The sequence below is a fragment of the Dromaius novaehollandiae genome, chromosome 3 (genome assembly GCF_036370855.1).
Source record: "Dromaius novaehollandiae isolate bDroNov1 chromosome 3, bDroNov1.hap1, whole genome shotgun sequence".
Classification (NCBI taxonomy): Eukaryota; Metazoa; Chordata; class Aves; order Casuariiformes; family Dromaiidae; genus Dromaius; species Dromaius novaehollandiae.
In genome coordinates, this window is record NC_088100.1 from 128,427,754 (window position 1) to 128,444,148 (window position 16,395).

Below are 16,395 nucleotides of genomic sequence, written 5' to 3' on the forward strand. Positions count from 1 at the left end.
TGCAGATTAAAAAACGCACCTGTGTTCGTTCATATGTAGATAGTCAATATATGTTCTGAAAGCCAGCTAAAATGCTTTGGGTTATTTACTGATAAAATCCCAGGAGCATTTGCCCTGGCTTTTGATAATTAAGTCTGTGTGCAGCAATTAACTGTGTTCTTATTTTTTATTTAATGCTGAAGGAGTCTCTTAAAATCAGTTGAAGAAGAACTGCATCAGCGGTAATTCTGTTCTTTTTTTCCTCTTGTGTGTTTTGAAGTCATCTGTGCATTGATTTCTTATGTGTGTCACAGCAAGTTCTTGTTTGTCCGTGTACATGCCGAGAAGATATGGGAGAGGCTTAGTTGTCTGGATTGCAGCTGTGCTTTTAATAATAATAATAGTAATGATAAAAATCTAACTGACAATAAAACTCTGTAAAAGAGGTAGTAGCCCTTAAGCTCAGATTTTTTCACAGTAGCTGAAATCTTTTTAATAAAATTCACTCAGCCATAGTACCTTGTTCATTTTCTTAGGGGACATGTGGCACATTTAGAAGATGATGATGATGCAGACGATGATGCTAAACAGTAAGTCCTTTCTTCTTGTAAAAATAAATAAATAAATAAAGTCTGATTCTTGAATAGATGAAAACAAAATAAAATTTTGGTTGAATTTTTTGTCCTATCCTTAACAGTTCAGGATTCTTTTTCTGTAGCCTTTTTAGAGGTACATATTTAAAATAGTTCATAGGTTACATTACCAGAATTTTGCTTGTTCTGTGGATAAATTTGTGGTGAGTTAGGGGAAAAAAATCTTGTTCCTCCCTTGGTACGGTTTATATTCCAGTGTCCTTTCGTCTTCTGTTATTGAACAAAATCTTGGCATAGTTATACTGAGACAGTAAATCATCCAAGTCTAGTCGTCTTGTCGTTTTTGGAACCGATGACTGTATATTCAAAAAATCTAATTAAAAAATATATGTAAAATATATTTGTAACCATCTTCTCGAGACACCTGAGTTTGTTCCGTCTGCAGTTTCAGGCAGGTGGATGCTTGTGCAGGTCCTTGATTTTGGGACAGAGCTAGCTTGCATTCTGTTATCACAGAGGGAGCAAGCTTATGTGAGGGCAAAGACCATGTAGATAAACATGTCTTAAAGTAATTATGTTCATACTAAATTCCACTGGAATAAATATCATTCTTGAGCTTTTTCGATTGACAGGTGAGAGCTGAAACATTTTTAGGGAATTATACAGCCGCTATGTGGAACTCTACATTCCTAAATAAAACTGGTGTGAAGATAGAAAGGAAAGGTGCTATTGAGACAGGATCCTTGTTTGTTTTTCTGTTAATGGATAATTTTGAAAGCTGTTGCTTCATACCAGAAACCTATAAAACAAGCATTTTCTATTGCTGGATTGTTTACTTTTATACAGAGAACCAAATATCTCTGTAAAAATTTTCTTGCGTTATTTTACTGCTGTTCTCTTGTAACAAAGGCAGTGGTTTTTATTACTGTGTACTGAGCAGGAGGGACAGTCCTCTGCAAGAGGAAGGGTAAGGCAGCTGGTCTTTATAGTGTCTGAGTTCAGTTAGGTGCCAGCACATGAAACTTGCATTGTTTAATGATCGCCTTCTCAAAATGCAAGTAGGTTTGCTGTTTGACGCAAGCAATACTTATAGAAGAAAAATGATTTTTAGTCATTTTTAGCAGGCTTTGTTCCCTTGCTAATTCCTTAAGAAAGTCGTCATGTTTCATTATTAAGTGGTTGTTTAAAGACATGCTCGATTACACAGTTCATCGATAAAATGAAACTCCCCTGTGTTACCTTTGAAGAGAAAAGTGTGATGATGTGACTCTTTGGTCTGTTCTCAGCACGTGGACCAAGCTGAGAACCTGCTTTGCTCATAGCTGTATAGATTTTGGTGCTAATAATGGCAACTCAGGCTTCTCATACAGTAGAATATAACAGTCCCCCAGAGCTCCTTACCACCAATTCCGTTCTGATGGCCTTCACCGAAGATTCCCTGGATATCTGCACTGCTGCAAGCCAGCTCAGCTTGGTTCCTCTTCCATCTGTGCTAATCTCTAGCTGTTTTTTGTGTAACAGCTGTGTCTCTGTTTCATTTTTGCTTTAATGTTGCTTCCCCCCCCCACACACCCTTCTTACTCTGTTTGCAGCCAGTATCATCTATTTCAGTCCTGTCCCAGGACTTGGAACCTCTTGAAGTGTTTGCACCACCGACTGCTTTGCTTTGAGGTCCTTGTTTCTCGTACAAGCTCCGTTAGAACCTTTGTACAGCGTTGGCTGCTTTAGGCATTTCTGTTGCTGTCGTGTTTCTGTGGATTTTCTCTTTCAGGCTGAACGAGAGAGTGCATGATAGCTTCCAGGAGGTTCCAGTTTGTCTAATCACAGCTGGTGTTCCAAGAAAGTCCTGGGGTTTTTTGTTTCTTCCCATGTTTCATCCTAAGTAGTCTTGTCCTACAGAGAGAGCTGGAAATTTTCCTGTAAGCATGAGGCAAGCCTTCAAGGCCTCAACTGTGAATCAGAGAGATTCTGCATCCATGACTCTCCTCTTGGTATCAGCTTGAGCCCAAAGCTCTGCTGCAGTATGTGAGACATGAGCTCAGTCTCAAATATCTCTCTGGAGCCCACTGAAGAGCTTTTGTTTGATTTATATTCTGTTAGATGGAGCTGTGATTGAAGAGCACGTGTGACATCAGTCATTTCTTCTCTCAGATCCAGAACGCAGACAAATGAAGCAGCTGTACCCTGGCCAGTCCAAATTGATGCTGCTACATGACTCCTAAAGCTGGGTGATTCGTAGCAGCAGAGAACCCACACACTTCAGGGAATGATAGAATTATCCATCATCTAATAATTTTGATTGTTTTGATACTTCTTTATTTCTCTCATGTAGCAAAGCTGATGATGCTTGAACTTTCTGTTTATGGAAGCTTTCAAATGAGAAATTATTGGAGTCACCACTCCACATCATCAATGGTGACAAATTCCATATAAGCCTTACTGCTTACACCAGGATGTGCAGCCCTTTGTACAACCATTTGTAACGTTTATGCCAAGTCCTTGGCATTTTTTTTTTTTTTACATGTGACTGCCCAATAACGTGAGATGCAAGGAAGGACGTGGAACAGAATAGGAACAGAATAGGAACGGAGCTTGGACACGTACGACTCTGAGGACTTATGCCTCGTTCTGCATTGCGAAGGGAAGATAATTTCTGCCATTGTTGTAGTTGAAGCACACATCACAGGGTAACCCGTCCTCCCAACTTCCCTTCCAGCTCTCCCCCCCCCAAAAAAAAAAAAAAAAGCAGCTGATAGGATGCCATGGCAGAAACTCCCGAAAAGAATGAAGCAAACCAGACAAGTTGGTTGGTCTGTAAACAAACAAACATCTCACTTCTTGGATATTTTCCTAAAACTTTGGAGGAGCATAACTTAAAAATAAGCAAAATACTGTGCAAGAATGCCAAGTTTTCACAGCTGTATTCCTGATTTATTTAATGGAAATGGCTTTCTGTTCCAAAAGATTAGGAAACAGGACAGCACAAGACTCTGTAAAAACATTAGGAATTTAGGATTAAGAAAAACACAGCACGTTCTTTAAAACCTCAGACTGACAGAGGAAGAAAGCCCCTGATGCTTCAGCTTTCTTCTCTCATGCAGACACCTTGTGCTCCACAACCAAGCCGTTGAACTGTTCTCATGTTCAAAAGTTGCCTTTCTCAGTAGTTCTGTGAAAAAAGGAAACTCTTGAAAGAAAGAAAGAAGAAAAAAATAAAAACAGACAGCAGACTAGCTGTACGTTGCAGATGGATTTTGCTTTCATGTGTGAAGTTATTTTGAAGAAGTCGGTGGTGAATTTTTCAAGGAATGACTTTTCAAGGAATTTTCTGCGCAAGTATGTGCATCTTTAGCAAACCAGCTCCAGACATTCATGCTCTGCAGGGGAGCATCTGTGTTATTTGAGTTTTCCCTGCTAGTATCTGTGGTATGCATGGCAGTAAGGAAACAGGATTTGAAAGCACTAATTATGCAGTTATTAGGACATAATAGTGCTGTCGACACAGCACTATTATGTTAATGGTTAATGTTAGTATGTTAATGCTGTTTACTTATATAGCATTTATAAAATCATGTATTCGCTCAAACACTGCGATATGAGGGTCAGAGAGAGAGACTGGATAACAACCTGTTGTGTTTCTTTTCTTTATAGTGCCACTATGAAACCTAAAGTGCCACCTCCTTTACCACCAAAGGTGAGTGGGGGGGGTTGATTTCCCAGCTAAGAGGGAACACACAGAAAGGCTTAAAAAATATTTTTAATGACTTTAAAAAAAAAAAAAAAAAAGAAAAAAGAAAATGAAGGTGCTGCCAGTTCTCTTGGGCTTTGTCACAGCCATGACTTGAAGACTTAAATCAAGTTGTAAGTCAATGGTGTAGCACGTTGGGGTTTGACCCATATGTTTACGCAGGTTTGCAATTAAAGGCTACAAAGTCTTGCACTGTCCCATACTGACCAAAGCGAAAGTGCTGTTTTCTGACAAATTACCCTCCTGATACTTTGAAAGGAACAGAATTGGGTAGTTCAAAAATTTAGTGCCACAAAAGTAATTTGAAAAGACCGCTGCCAAATTAAGCATCTGCTTGCTAACTTCTGGTGGAAGAATGTGATCTTTAGATGTGTGCCTGCATCAGATTAGGTTTTGCATACTACCACTTGGAGATTAATTGAATCTTCTTGCATTGAAGTTACCTTAATATGAGCGAAAGTAAAAAGGGGAAGAAAACCCTAAAGTTGTAGTTGTTGTCAGATGGCTATCAATTCCCCAGGCAAAAACTGCAAGTTTGATTACTCTCCTTCCTGCACTAATGAATTTTGCGTAACTGAGAAGGATTTTACAAGCAGCATTGGTGCAGCCACTGTCTGAACAATTTTGTCCTTTGTGATTAAAACCCCTGTCTGTGATTCTCTCCTTAAAATTCTGGCCATATCATTAAAACTCTGGTTTCGTTACCCATAGTCATAAACTGTGACATTTCAGTGTGCGCGGTAATTGTTTAATGCATGATTTGAATATATAATAATAAATTGTTGATGGCAAGGTCTGTCTTTATATGTTTCTCCCTAGTGTGATGGAGGTTTTGTTTGTTTGGGTTTTTTTGTTTTGTTTGCATGGCAGAACACATCACTTTACAGGTGAAAATTCCAGGATCCAAATATTGCATGTGTCTCCTCATTGAGAACAGCACAGATGCTTTGAATCTTTTTCATTCTGTAATCAGTGTTACTATGTCTTTTTCTCAGCCTAAATCCATCTTCATCCCCCAAGAAACTCATTCTTCTGAAAACGATAATCAAGGGACAATCAAGAGATGCCCGACATCAGAGAGTCCAGCAAAATCTGCATCTCAGGTTCCACCTAGACCACCACCACCTCGGTTACCTCCACAGAAATCTAATGTCTTAGGTAATAAGAGTGACACCAAGAAGTGTACAGGTATTTCTTAAATAACGTAGTGCAGTTTATTTCTCCATCCTCACCTATGCACGCATTAAAACATGCTGCGGCAATTTTTCTGTAGTGGGCAAGTAGCAGAAAGTGTATGACAAGTAAATTGCATGAAGAGTGCATGCTTAAGCTCCACGTGGGTGGAATTCCTCTTCCAGTGAAGCCATAAACAGGATTCCTGCTCATGTCAGTGGCAACACAATTGCTTTCCTGAGCAACAGGCTCATAGTGTAATTTATCAAGATTGTCATGGGGAATAAAATAAGCTTTCTTGCACGTAAGTTCCAGGTTCTGCCCCACGATGTCCACTGTTGTCATCTGAGTTCTGTAAACGTGTCAAGAATAGAGTTTGGCTTTCAGAGTTCCCCTTTATACGTAATGAACTGGACAGGGTGATATGGCACGTAATCCTGCTTATTTACTGTTTGCTCAGGCTGTTTCTTTGATGCTTACGTTAAGGTCTGATGCTTTGAGTGCTCTACTAGACTGGTTTGTTTTAAGCAGGTTTAGCACCTGACTCGTAATTGATATCTTACTAATGTTTCCTTACTGCGCCTTTACTACTGCAGTAGGTGTATTACCTTGAAGTATATGTAATACGCTTAAACATCTAGCACTAAGAAGTGCCTCAGTGCTATGTGTAAAGGATAGCTAACGATTCAGTTATCAATCTCCAAGTTTCTCTTGAATTAAATGTATTAAATACATTATTCCTCATAACCATAACTGCATCCCTTTCTCTGCCCACGTTAGATTTGTTATACTAATTACCAAAAGCCATGGAATGAGATTGAATGTGGCTTTATGGGTAGTTATATGTGCAGGTGTAAGAATATGTATGTTTTAGAAATAAGTTATGATATTGGACCATTTTCTGGTGTCAGTGGAAATGACATGATTTTGGCCCTTCAGAATTATTTGTAGGCTTGGCTACCCTTCAGTTTGTAGGTAGAAGAAAGGAACACACTTTTGAAATGTCAATCTTTTTTTTAAGGTAATGGAGTCACTTCTGTACAGTTAAATGGTGAAAGAGAGGGATCACCACATCAACAGAACGAAGCTAGAGACACTAATTTTTCAAGGAAAGAGAAGAAAGAAATACTGGTAGGTATTTGAGCATTTAGGTGTTATTTGAAAATGTCTCAACTGCTTTCAGTGTGCAAATGGAAAAGAGCAAGGAAAGTCTTTAGAAACGATGCTGGATGGCATTTTGTTTGCTTTGAGTCAAAGCACATTTTGACTAGATTGTCTTGTCATGGTATAGTCTTAAGCTGAAGTTTGAATCAGTATTTAATTCTCATTAGAAACTGCAGCTTAATCTTGAATATAGAAGATTTACTGCTTATATTTACATATTTGTGTGAGCTGTAATGAGAGAGAGATGATGCAAGAGAAATGCATTTTACTGAGCAGAGACTGTATAAGCAAATGAGGAAATTAAGGAATATGCTGCCACCTGATGGCTTGCTGGAGGATTTGGCTGGCCCTGGGAAAGGATCCCAATGAGGGCTGTTCCTGAATGAGTCCCTGTTGTATCCCAAATACAGGCATACAAGCTTCTTAGTGCCTAGAGGCAAAAAAAGATTGAGAAGTGGGATTTGGGGGGGTTAGATATAAGAACTGTTTGCCTACTGGCCTCTGGAGCTCCAGGTTTCAGGGTTTAGTAGCGTGGGTGCAGTGTCAGGCTTGAGCAATGTACGCTCAGGCGAAGTTGCACTCAAGCAGCAAATGCGCCGTGTTTCATCGTACGTAACGTGATCCAGCTGTGGGACTGAGGAAAAGGAATATTCCTGCTTCCCCCTAACCCCCGTTCCTGCAGCCTTCCTGTGTCGGATTGAGAGCTCGTGCGACGTGACAGCTTTCTCCTCTCCCAAGGGAGTTTTTCCATCAAAGCAGCAAGTGGCTTGCGTGATGGTCACCCCATTGCTGTGATGCAAAGGCGGAAGGGAGAACGTAGATTAGCTTAAATATAACCTGGAATTGTACCCGTCAGTGGCTGCTTCTAAGGATGATCTTGGACATGTAGCGCTCTTGGGGGAAGTGAAGAGGAAACAGGGCAGCAACACTGTATGTTTTGTTTTGTTTTTTAAGGAAGTGCCAGTAATACTGGCAATCCGTTAGAAAGTATGGTTTCCTGAACTACTTTGAACTTGGCCTTTGAAATTGTACGTTTGAAACTTCCTGTGTACCTGTAACAAGAATTTCACCAGTCGTGTGTTTTTACTAGGAGAAAAGAATATTCTTGGCGGGCTTTTTTTTTTTTTTTTAGTCCTACTGATACAGGAAAGTGAGTTTAGTACTGAATGGTAGAGTTCAGGTCACTACTTGGAATATTGAACAGCTGAACCACTGCAATATTGCTTAAACTTTGTATTGCTGGATATGGCATTCTAATTTCTTTCATGCATCTTCCTAACGTAAAAATGTGGAACAGATTATCCAGAAACCCAGCTGGGGATAGTAAGGAATCGTAGTAGAGGCCTTAGCGGGAGAAAGTGATACGAGTAGTTTGTGGTGTGGGGATGCTAGGGAGGGGTGGTCAGCAAACTTGTACAGATTTATGGACATGCTGCTTGGAAGGAAGGTCTCCAGCCTAACCTTGCGCTCAAAATGGGGCTTAAGCCACCACCAGATCAGGTCAGCCGTGGCTTACTGATGTACGTGTGACATTGAACACGGTGTCCCAGGGGGCACTCAGTGCATTAGCACAGAAAGATGCAACACAATTCTACTTACTGCCTAAAAAATTTGCAAGGAGGGTTTTGTAAACATTTGTTATGCAAAAAAAGTACTGGCTTTTCATTTTCTACTAGTATAATTATAGGGTTTTTTATTTACCAACTGCTTTTAACAGGAGTGTAAAAAGGGCGTGTGTGTGTTCTATTTTTTTTCAATTTGTATTTTAGTTATGTGCGTGGGGGGAGAATATGTGCACATGCATGTATTAAAAACACTTTTTAACTTTTATTTTCTAGAAACCAATTAGTAATGGCCTTCCTCCCACACCTAAAGTACACGTGAGTATTACTGACTCATGCGAATGCATTTTGCAGATAGAACATGTTTTCCTACTAAAGCTGAGAAAGGACATTTTTTGAATGTTTGTTGTTTGTTTGCTTAAAAAAGGAATGTATAAAAGCCAATATCTCTTACAAATGTTAAGTCACAAGTACAATATTTCACAAGTTACTCTGGATGATTAATATTATTCTTTTTTTATTCTGTAAGTAATTTTTGGAAGACTTTGTTTGCTTCATAACGTACTGAAAGTACTTACGCATCAGTCTTTCTCCGTAGGATCTGGGGACCTTATACTTCAGGAATTGCAAATATACTTCAGGAATGCTAGGTTTATAGCATTCAGCTCTAGGTTTAAAAACTTGTGAATCCCATATTCAGAAGTGCATTAGGGCTGGAAATAACTACTGTGGACATCCGTGTGCAGCTTCTTAATGCAAAGTAAACTAGAATTTCATCGTAATATCTGTGTGGCCACATCACAGTGACTTCAGCCAGCGCTGCCGTCAGAAGAGCCACTCTCTCCCTTTTCTTGGCCATTTGTTCCTGCCCCCAACGCTCTCCCTCCTGCGTGCTGGAACCTGCATTCGTGTAGTTGTGCTGTAAACCAAACAGGGGATTGTTCTGGTTTAAAACTAACCTTTTTTGCCAAGCTACTCTTAAGCCAGATGGATTTCTCGCCTCTGGATGCCAAAATAAAATTGCTACCATGGTGTGTAAGTGCAGATGCTGTTGTTCCTGCTTCCTTGCTCATTTTGGAGAAGCAGGATGGGTCAAGGCAGATGTCTTGCTTTCTGTTGCTTAGAGTTTATGCAAAAGACTACAACGCAAAGAGTTGTTCTAGAGCTCTGATTTCTTGATACATTTACCATCATTTATTGAGGTCAATCCTGTTTTACTAACCAAATGCATGACCTAGGTGTGCATACATGAAATGAGTGCGTGGCAGAAATTTGGAAGTATTCCTAGCACTGAGAAGCACTGAATAGTCACGGGGAGGGGGAGATGAGATCAACTTGATGACTGGAATGAGAAAAAGGGTAGGAAATAGAATAGCCCAAAATATAAAGTAAGAACTTTTGCCACATACAGGAACTTCAGCAATGGGTGGGGGGAAAAGGATAAAAATGGGATCTATTTGTGTCCTTGGCCATCAGAGAATGCCTGTGAGGTGCCAGTATAGTGAAGCTGTAAAAGAGACTACTGAATAGGGAAACCTCTGAGGCTGGTCAAATAAGTCCCTGTGTATTTGTGCTACCTTTGTAGCATACTAATTCTGTGGCTCTGCTGGTCCTCTGTGGGGTTAGGAGCTATTTCTCCTCTCTTCCTTTTCCCTCATCACTCCCCCTTCATGTACAATTAGGTTTTTCTAACCTTCCTGTTAAGTGCTGGAGACTGATTTGGCACTTGCATACTCTTCCCTGCCTCTTGTCTCCATCAGTTGCCAAATAACCAAGTTTGGGGTGAGGAAGGGAATTCTTCCCCTGGTCAGATCTGTAGGGACTGCTGGACTTTTGCTTTCCTCCAGTGTGGAGTGTGCTCTGTGTCCTAGAATCATCTGGGAGTTTTAATTAGCAAGGATCCTGCTGCTGCAAGTAAAACTTTGGCACTATTTCAATCTCTTCTGTTCCTTTTCTGTGGTATACATCATAGTTGTGATTCCTGGGTTTCTTATTTGTTAGATACTGCCAACAAGGGGATGCCCTGCCTGCTGAAATTCCTCCCATCGCCTTACAGACCTCTGTGGCTGCAGGCAGTTCAGCAGCCTTCCTGCAGCCTTCCACTTCGCTTCTCCACCACGAGCACCCCTCCCAGCAGCTCGATTTTAATGATTTACCTGTCTCATTCTCAGCTGTATCCTAGGGACCCGTTTGGTATTTAGAGATGATCCCCTCAGCTCTGTTTACCCTTCTGAGGCTTTGCAGAAGCATCTTGTCTCTGCGGGCTTCCCAGAGGGCTCTGGGCTGAGAAAGGCTGGGGGAAATGGCTGCTCTCTTCTGATTCCCATCCTCTCCTCCTTTTTTATCAAACTTTATTGTAGAGCTCAACTAGGTCTCTGCCATGAGCACTGTTTCCCTCCAGTCTGCAGTGCTTGAAAAGGATCAGGGAGAATTGTGTAGCTGCTTCCAGGAGGAGCAGCAGAAATGTTTCCCCTTTCTTCAGGAGATCAGTGCCCCAAGTGCCATCTGATGGATCTTCTGAGTGCCTCTTGGTGCCCTGCACACTTGGGAGGAGACTTCCATAAACAGCCAAAAAAAAAAAAAATCCCTTTTCGTTTTTCTTGATGCCCCTTCTTCAAACTCCTTGCTGCCAAGGAATTTGACCACACTGAGGCTGTCAGGTTGAGATCCCCCTCTGTTGCCTCACTGTCTATATCTTCTCTCTTACACCTGCAGAAGGATTGTCTCTTGGCTTAGCAAGCAGTGAGTTCCCTGCCTTGGTCCTGAGGCTTCTGCAGAAGTACTACTAGTGCTGAAATCTTTCCCCTTTGCAGTGGGGTCTCTTTCACATTTGGCTAATTACTGTAATGAGTTTGATTCTTCCTTCAGCGAAGCAAACGTAGACCAACTCATGGACCTCATGATACTGATGACAGTGAGATGTCTGAGGCACAAAGAAAGGTCTAAATTCTCCTACTCTTCATGTTAAAGGGTTACTTCTGAAGTTCTTCTCTTCTACCAGATCTGCCAGAGGTTTGCTCTGGGAGGTGTTCAGTATTGCGAATAAACTAATTGACAACAAATCATAGAGAAACTAAGACTACAGTTTTAATTGCTGGATGACCTAGATTTTTATTTTAAATTTGTTAAATGTGGCAGGAATAAAATGTCACTGTTGGGACTGTTTGTTTTTAAAATCACGAAATTCAGGAACCTTCCTCAGTTTCGTCATGTTTGCAGTAAGTACATGCTTAGGCTCATAATTTAGGGGCTCCTAAAAAGGCTAATCCTGGCGTGGTCCATACAACAATCCTGGAGTTGTCCATACAACTCAGAAAGGTTGTATGGACAAAGAAAATAACAAAAAAAAAACCCATTTGCCAGCATGTATTGTCTGGATAAGATTATTTCTGCATGACATGAAGCTGTGCTCTTAACTGTTTTTTGTTTTTGTTTTCTTTTAAACTACTTTAAGTCAAAATAATCCTGTTGGAAATGTCACAATTTAATTTTTCCTAGGTAAGTTTTTCATTGCTTTTACAAAAACTTGTTTTTACTTTTACAGATGGGTGCTTGCTTTTCAAAGGTTTTCAATGGCTGTCCCTTAAAAATTCATTGTGCAACATCATGGATAAATCCAGATACAAGAGGTATTATATTATGTATATTTTGGCCATTTTATCCTCTCCTGAAGTTTTCAAGAGTGTTTAGATGAGCAAGACTATTCATTTTAAAATAGATATATTTGTATAGGCAGAAGGTCTTCCTTAATTACAACATTGCTGTTTGAAGTTCAGTGGGTTTTCTAATTATATTAAGATATAAGGGGTGCAGTTTTCGCCTTTGATTAAAAAGAATAAATTACATAAAGCTAAGGACATATTTTTGGTTGAGATTCAAAACTCTCTCAACATTGTAGTTGATGGCAAATGTGCCAATCCTATCTTTTTTTTTTTTAATCTGACTTCTGGAGGCTCTACTTGAGATTCACTTGTTTCTGTATCATCTGTTTGATTTTTCTACATCTTTTGGTCATGCAGGCTTCTGGATCTCTTTTCATACCTGCATACATTTCAGTGCTTTATTCAATATCCTGGTGAAAGGGATAATTGGTAACACTATACGCATAATGCCTGCAGTTTCACCTTTTGCTTATTGGCTGTGTAGCTAGATGCTGCTGAGCAAGTAAGCAAGAAAATACTTAGGTTTTTTTAGAAACTGAAATTATTAAAGCCAGTCTTTGCAGTTGACATCTTAATATGAGATGTCTGTCTCATTTGTGTGTGCAAATGCAAATGAAGGTATTAACTTTCATTGCAATTGCAAGAAAGAAGAGGGGAACAATGTTCCAGAAGTGAGGCACCCCCAAGGTACCATGAAAACATTGCACTCGCTATTGCTGTTCAAACACTCCAGGAAATAGCTACGGATCTGTCAGACAATACAGGGAAATGTTTAAATTGGCTGATCTATGTAAGTGGAAATTATTCACCTGAATTCTTGCTTACAGTTGTATTGCTACTTTTTGTTCAAACTGTTAGCCGCAAAAATAAGACTGATGTTTCCTAAGGTCTTACAACAGCTCCATCCACAAATTTAAGCTTCCTAGGCAAGATTAATTTTCAGTGCTTTGAAACACAGTGGAACTGTTTTGAGTCGGTCTGTCTCTCTCTCTTTTCTTTTTTGTTTACAGATCAGTACTTGATATTTGGTGCAGAAGAAGGTATTTACACACTGAACCTCAATGAACTTCATGAAACATCAATGGAGCAGGTATATTTCTGTTGTGAAGTTTTGGGAAAAATTACATCTTTGTCATTTTTTAGCCACTCAGATTAATGCTGTATAATGTTTTTTTTAGAAAATCCTCTTTACTGCAGTTACATAGGCACTAGGTACATTGAGATTTACCTTAAATGTTTAGTATAAGGGATACCTTTCAGTTATGTGCAATGTTTAAGGTTTTTTGTAGGCTGAACCATGGTTAAGTAGGAGGTCTGCAGATACTGATGTGTCGAACTTCATTGTAGTGCATTATCCAGCGGTTAAATGATTTGCTTAGTAGTCTGGAATTTCCTTGATATATTTGGGGTCAAGGTTCCCATTTTCTTTAAAGCTGTGTCACAAGATAGAATATTTACGACATACATATTTTAGAGCTACAAAGTGAGGAGATCCTTTATTGGCTAGGTTCCATTCTTGTGGTCTTAAAAGCAGCTTTGATGATGAGACTCAACTTACTGAATCCCAATTAAAATTCTGTCTTTGCAGAATCTCATAAATAGTAATTTTTTTTTTTTTTTTTTTTTTTTTTTTTTTTTGGAGGGGAAAGTGGGGAGGGGGAAATGCCAATTGCAGGCTTTTCTGTATAGTGTCTTCTCCGGCTCTTCTCTTAATCTCTAAGAGACTTGTTTTCTTTCCTGCCTTCTCCCTAACTTAGGGAGCTATGCATCTGCCATCAAGATGGAGGAATTTGCAAGGACAGCCTTCACACTGTAAGCTGGAGGCACTGGTGTTTGTTCATCTTCCAGGGTCCAGCCTTTGTAGATGTCTGTTGTGTTGAGCAGGTGGCCTAGCTAGCTTGCACTGAGCTCTGTGTAATCTGTAATCAGCTACTGGTGCTTGAGTTAGCTGGCTTAAAGTTAGCTCAGGTACCTCTCTGCTACGCTGCAGCTGTAAAACATACCCTGAGGAAATCCCTGATACAATAATTCCTGTAGGCCAAGCACACCAACAGCAGTCTTAAAAATGGTGAGGAGAGTAGATACAGTGAAACTCGTGCTCTCACGTTCATCTGTGTTTTCCTCTAAGCACCACGCTCTGTGTGTGGTGTCTGATGAGGTTTTTGAGAGGTCTTGTAATAAGTACGCAGAGGCGAGAGGAGATGCAAGTAAACTCAGCCGGTAACGTGTGGAGCAGGAGGAGGGTATCGTATGCAGGCTCCAGCGACCTGGGAGGTTGGAGGTCTCTAATCCTCAGATCCAAACCCACTGAGTCACAGCATGCTCCTGCAACTGCAGAAGGCCAGTCAAACCTGCAAAAACTGAATTTGGATGCAACCAGGCTGTTAGTTTATTACTGTAAGTTTTTATAGTGTGTGCTTAGGTTATAGGGCAGGAATAAAAGTGCTATATGCCCTCTGTGCTGACCGTTTATTACACGGCTATATATGATTATAGTCAATTGGGCTTTAATTCATGCAGCACTTTCCAGTCTGTGTTTCACTTGGTTGTTTACCCTCTAGGTCTGGTAAAATTCACTGTAAAAGCAGAAGTTGTGTCCTTGGTTATTTTTTCCACTACATTTCACTCTTCTATTGGATGAAGCATAAATAGTGCAAGTTTCCAGGAGTTAGTACAGCTCTAAGGTTAATATCTTGATCTTTGTCAGAAAAATCTTTCACTTAATCTCCAGATCTCTTCAAATCTCTTTCTAATATATCAGCAGCGAGGGTTTGGTTTTTTGTTTGGGGATTTTTTTTTGTTTAGCATTAGAAGTGTCCTGCTGGGTCAGACCAGTGAGTGGTCTGTCTAGCCCCATAGCCTGTTTCCAGCAGAGGCAGTAGGAAGTGGCCACGAGCCCAGCTGCTGTCTGCCGCCCCTTGCCTTTGACTCCCCCAGTATCTGCAGTGGCTGAGTTAGGGATGTTAGAGGGTACATCCCTGCCTATTCCCTTTTGTGTCTATTTATGGACCTGTTGTCCATGAATATGTCTAATCCCCTTTTTTTACCCTGTTGGTACTGTCCACCTCCACGACCTCTCGTGGCAGCAAGCTCCAGAAGTGTGTGCGAGAGAAGTACTGTCCTTATCTATCCTTTTTCTCTTTTCTTTTCTTCTTTTTTTCCCCAACGGATGTGCTACCAGTTTCAGCCCCCTCTTCCTCATAATTACAACATTTAACAAATGACAGCTCTGCCTCGATCATTTGCTGCCTTCCTTAGTCACTTAAGTGTAACGTGCAAGCATGTGGAAGGTCCCTTCAAGTGCCCGTTTTAATTGTTTCAGGAGAGTTGGAGTACCATAGTCTTGAGAGTGGCTGTAGTTTACTGAAGATGCTTTGTTTACTGAGATTTGTTGTTAGGCATTTCTCCTGTGAAGGAGAAAGATTGCTAGTCTTTAAAGATTTGGGGAAAAGGTAGGATTGATCTTTATAATGACATATTGTGGGCTAATTATAGTGTACTAAGGACGTGGATTTAAAATGTTCAATTGTCTAAATGTTAATGTGTATGTAAAATTTAGTTTGTGTGCCTAAGATTTACTCTGAATTAACTCTGGATTCCAGGTAAATATTATGTGGCTTAAGCTAATTTCTGCTTTAAAAGGCAAGTCAGTATTAGTTTTGTCGTATTGTCTATGTAGATACGAATTGATCAACTTAATATAATCATGTTTTGTTTATATAAAATTGAATTTATTTTTTTCCTTTATCAGCTATTCCCTCGAAGGTGTACGTGGTTATATGTCATGAATAATTGTTTGTTATCAATATCTGGTGAGTTACTCTGCTATCTTTGATCGGTAGTGCTGGAATACATTTTGTTTTGTGTTTGAAGTGTGGTTTTGTTTTCTAATTTCCAGGTAAAGCTTCTCAGCTTTATTCCCATAATTTACCAGGACTCTTTGATTATGCAAGGCAAATGCAAAAGTTACCTGTTGCTATTCCAGCACACAAACTCCCTGACAGAATACTTCCCAGGTAAATATACATTAAACAGATAGATCATCTGGATTCCAAGAGTTCAGGAATGAAACTTTGGGATTCCCAAATAATTTGGAGCTAAATTGACAGATTGCCATGAATAATTCATATGGGCATTAGTCAGAGTGTAGACTCCTAAATTTACATGAATTAAGATGTGAATATACTCCTAGTAGAGAACTGGTTTTCTGTATATTTTACCCTTCTTGTCAGGAAGCCTCTTGTCAGGTATAGCCTAGTACTGCAAGTCCTGGTTGTATTTGTTGTGAAACAAGAATCTAGGATCAGTATTGTACTCGTGATATTTCAAGCAGGTAGAAATAGTGATCTGACATCAGTTAACTTGCTAGAGCTCTGGCTACTATGCTGCTATTTTTCCATTCTATTAGGAGAAAAAAAAAAGGCAGGGGAAATCCATTTAAATGCAAGTAATCATGTAAGAAATGATGGGTATTTTGGAGAGGTGATACTAGTTTTCTCAAAAATGGCCAAGAT

General features: G+C 39.9%; 1 protein-coding gene across 5 annotated transcripts in view; it reads left to right on the forward strand.

Moving 5' to 3' along the window:
* MAP4K3 (mitogen-activated protein kinase kinase kinase kinase 3) overlaps positions 1 to 16,395 on the forward strand; it is an 81,073-nt gene that overhangs the window by 47,141 nt on the left and 17,537 nt on the right. For 4 of the 5 annotated variants that reach the window (XR_003260789.2, XR_010388673.1, XM_026110431.2 and 1 more), the window contains 10 exons: positions 183 to 221; positions 516 to 569; positions 4,224 to 4,266; positions 5,316 to 5,478; positions 6,515 to 6,624; positions 8,496 to 8,537; positions 11,764 to 11,848; positions 12,892 to 12,971; positions 15,633 to 15,693; positions 15,780 to 15,897. Coding sequence is in view for 3 of the 5 variants with exons in the window: in XM_026110431.2 (XP_025966216.1) it covers positions 183 to 221; positions 516 to 569; positions 4,224 to 4,266; positions 5,316 to 5,478; positions 6,515 to 6,624; positions 8,496 to 8,537; positions 11,764 to 11,848; positions 12,892 to 12,971; positions 15,633 to 15,693; positions 15,780 to 15,897 (795 nt within the window). In the remaining 2 variants the exon portion in view is untranslated. The remainder of the gene's footprint in view (positions 1 to 182; positions 222 to 515; positions 570 to 4,223; positions 4,267 to 5,315; positions 5,479 to 6,514; positions 6,625 to 8,495; positions 8,538 to 11,763; positions 11,849 to 12,891; positions 12,972 to 15,632; positions 15,694 to 15,779; positions 15,898 to 16,395) is intronic. The other variant, XM_026110429.2, reaches the window with a different exon arrangement.